This window comes from Oryctolagus cuniculus, chromosome 1 (assembly GCF_964237555.1).
Source record: "Oryctolagus cuniculus chromosome 1, mOryCun1.1, whole genome shotgun sequence".
NCBI classification, from domain to species: Eukaryota; Metazoa; Chordata; class Mammalia; order Lagomorpha; family Leporidae; genus Oryctolagus; species Oryctolagus cuniculus.
In genome coordinates this window covers 184,266,444-184,267,921 of record NC_091432.1, presented here as the reverse complement: position 1 = coordinate 184,267,921, position 1,478 = coordinate 184,266,444, and the positions used below count along the sequence as shown (strand labels likewise).

Below are 1,478 nucleotides of genomic sequence, written 5' to 3'. Positions count from 1 at the left end.
CACTGAAATTTAAGCACATGGAGGTTCTCGAAGGAAGAGAAACAATGGAGAAACTTAGCCACTAATAATCACCAGCATCTTCTGTGTAGTAAACAGCACAACCACAGTCTTTGTTCTAAAAGGTTAATTTACCAAAGATAGCTGGGAAATCACTACCAAATACAGAAACCTATAGGGCCAAGGTACCCAGACTTCTGGGCAGAGTATGGAGGGCAAAAATGGAACCTTGAAAAAATGGCTAGACATTTGTTCTTAGAAAACAAAGGGGCAACATGTGAGAAGAGTGTGTGTTTGTGTGCACAATTATCCATCCACCCATCTGTCTTTCTATCTATGCATGTTTGACTTTAGGACAAAGATGTTTCTCATTTAATTCATATTTGTCTATTGGAGTCGAACGTCAGAAGTTTCTGGGGAAAACTCAACTTTTGTTTCAAAATCAGTAGTTTAGATTAAGAATACCGAAATGAAAGCAAAAAAGGGAAGTAAAAGCAGAAAGTCCATTCTGTATGATATAAATGCCATGCACAGCCAGAATGCCTTCAGAGAACCTAGAGTCCAAGGTTCACCCAGACCCCAGCCCAGCCAGGACAGCAGCAGCCTCATTTCCCCATGGCCCAGCTACTCCCTCTGCTGACGGCCCTGGTGCTGTGCAGCTATGGCCCTGTTGGATCTCTGGGCTGTGACCTGCCTCACAACTCTGCCCCTCTGAGCAGGACGACCTTGGTGCTTCTGGACCAGATGAGGAGGGTCTCCCCTGTCTTGTGTCTCAAGGACAGAAGAGACTTCCAGTTCCCGCGGGAGGTGGTGAACGGCAGCCAGTTCCAGAAGAACCAGACCGTGTCTGTCCTGCACGAGATGCTGCAGCAGATCTTCAACCTCCTCCACACAGCACGCTCCTCTGCTGCCTGGAACAACACCCTCCTGGAGGAACTGCACACTGCACTTCATCAGCAGCTGCAAGGCCTGGAGACCTGCTTGGTACAGGCCATGGGAGAGGAAGACTCTGTCCTGACAGCTGACAGCCCAACGCTGATGCTGAAGAGGTACTTCCAGAGAATCCGTCTCTACCTGGACGAGAAGAAACACAGTGGCTGTGCCTGGGAACTCGTCAGAATGGAGATCAGGAGAGCCTTCTCCTCAACAGCAGACTTGCAGGAAAGCTTAAGAAGCAAGGATGGAGACCTGGCGTCATCCTGAGATGGTTCTCGTTGACTGATCGCCCCATCACACTTGTACATGTGTATTTGGTCATTTCTAAAGGCTCTTCTTTCTGCTTCCGTCACATCAGGGAACTTGCTGAGTTAATTCAGCAACTACTTTGTTCATATATTAAGGAAGTATATGTGAAGCGCATTCAGCTCCGGGGTGTTGATTCCTAGGGGATGAAAGCTCTGATATTATTTATTTACTGAATGTATTTATTTATTTATTTATTCATTTATTATTGTATCCTATTTTTATTTGACATACTTTTC

The 1,478-nt window shown here is 46.1% G+C and overlaps 1 protein-coding gene across 1 annotated transcript; it reads left to right on the top strand.

Moving 5' to 3' along the window:
* The first annotated feature begins 612 nt into the window (after positions 1 to 612).
* Positions 613 to 1,262, top strand: LOC138846684 (interferon omega-1-like). The gene has a single exon (XM_070063162.1). The coding sequence runs from the start codon at positions 613 to 615 to the stop codon at positions 1,198 to 1,200; it is 588 nt and encodes a 195-aa protein (XP_069919263.1). The 3' UTR covers positions 1,201 to 1,262.
* The last annotated feature ends 216 nt before the right edge of the window (positions 1,263 to 1,478 follow it).

Excerpts from the sequence above, each read along its gene's own strand:
- LOC138846684 (XM_070063162.1), top strand. The coding sequence starts at position 613 with ATGGCCCAGCTACTCCCTCTGCTGACGGCCCTGGTGCTGTGCAGCTAT.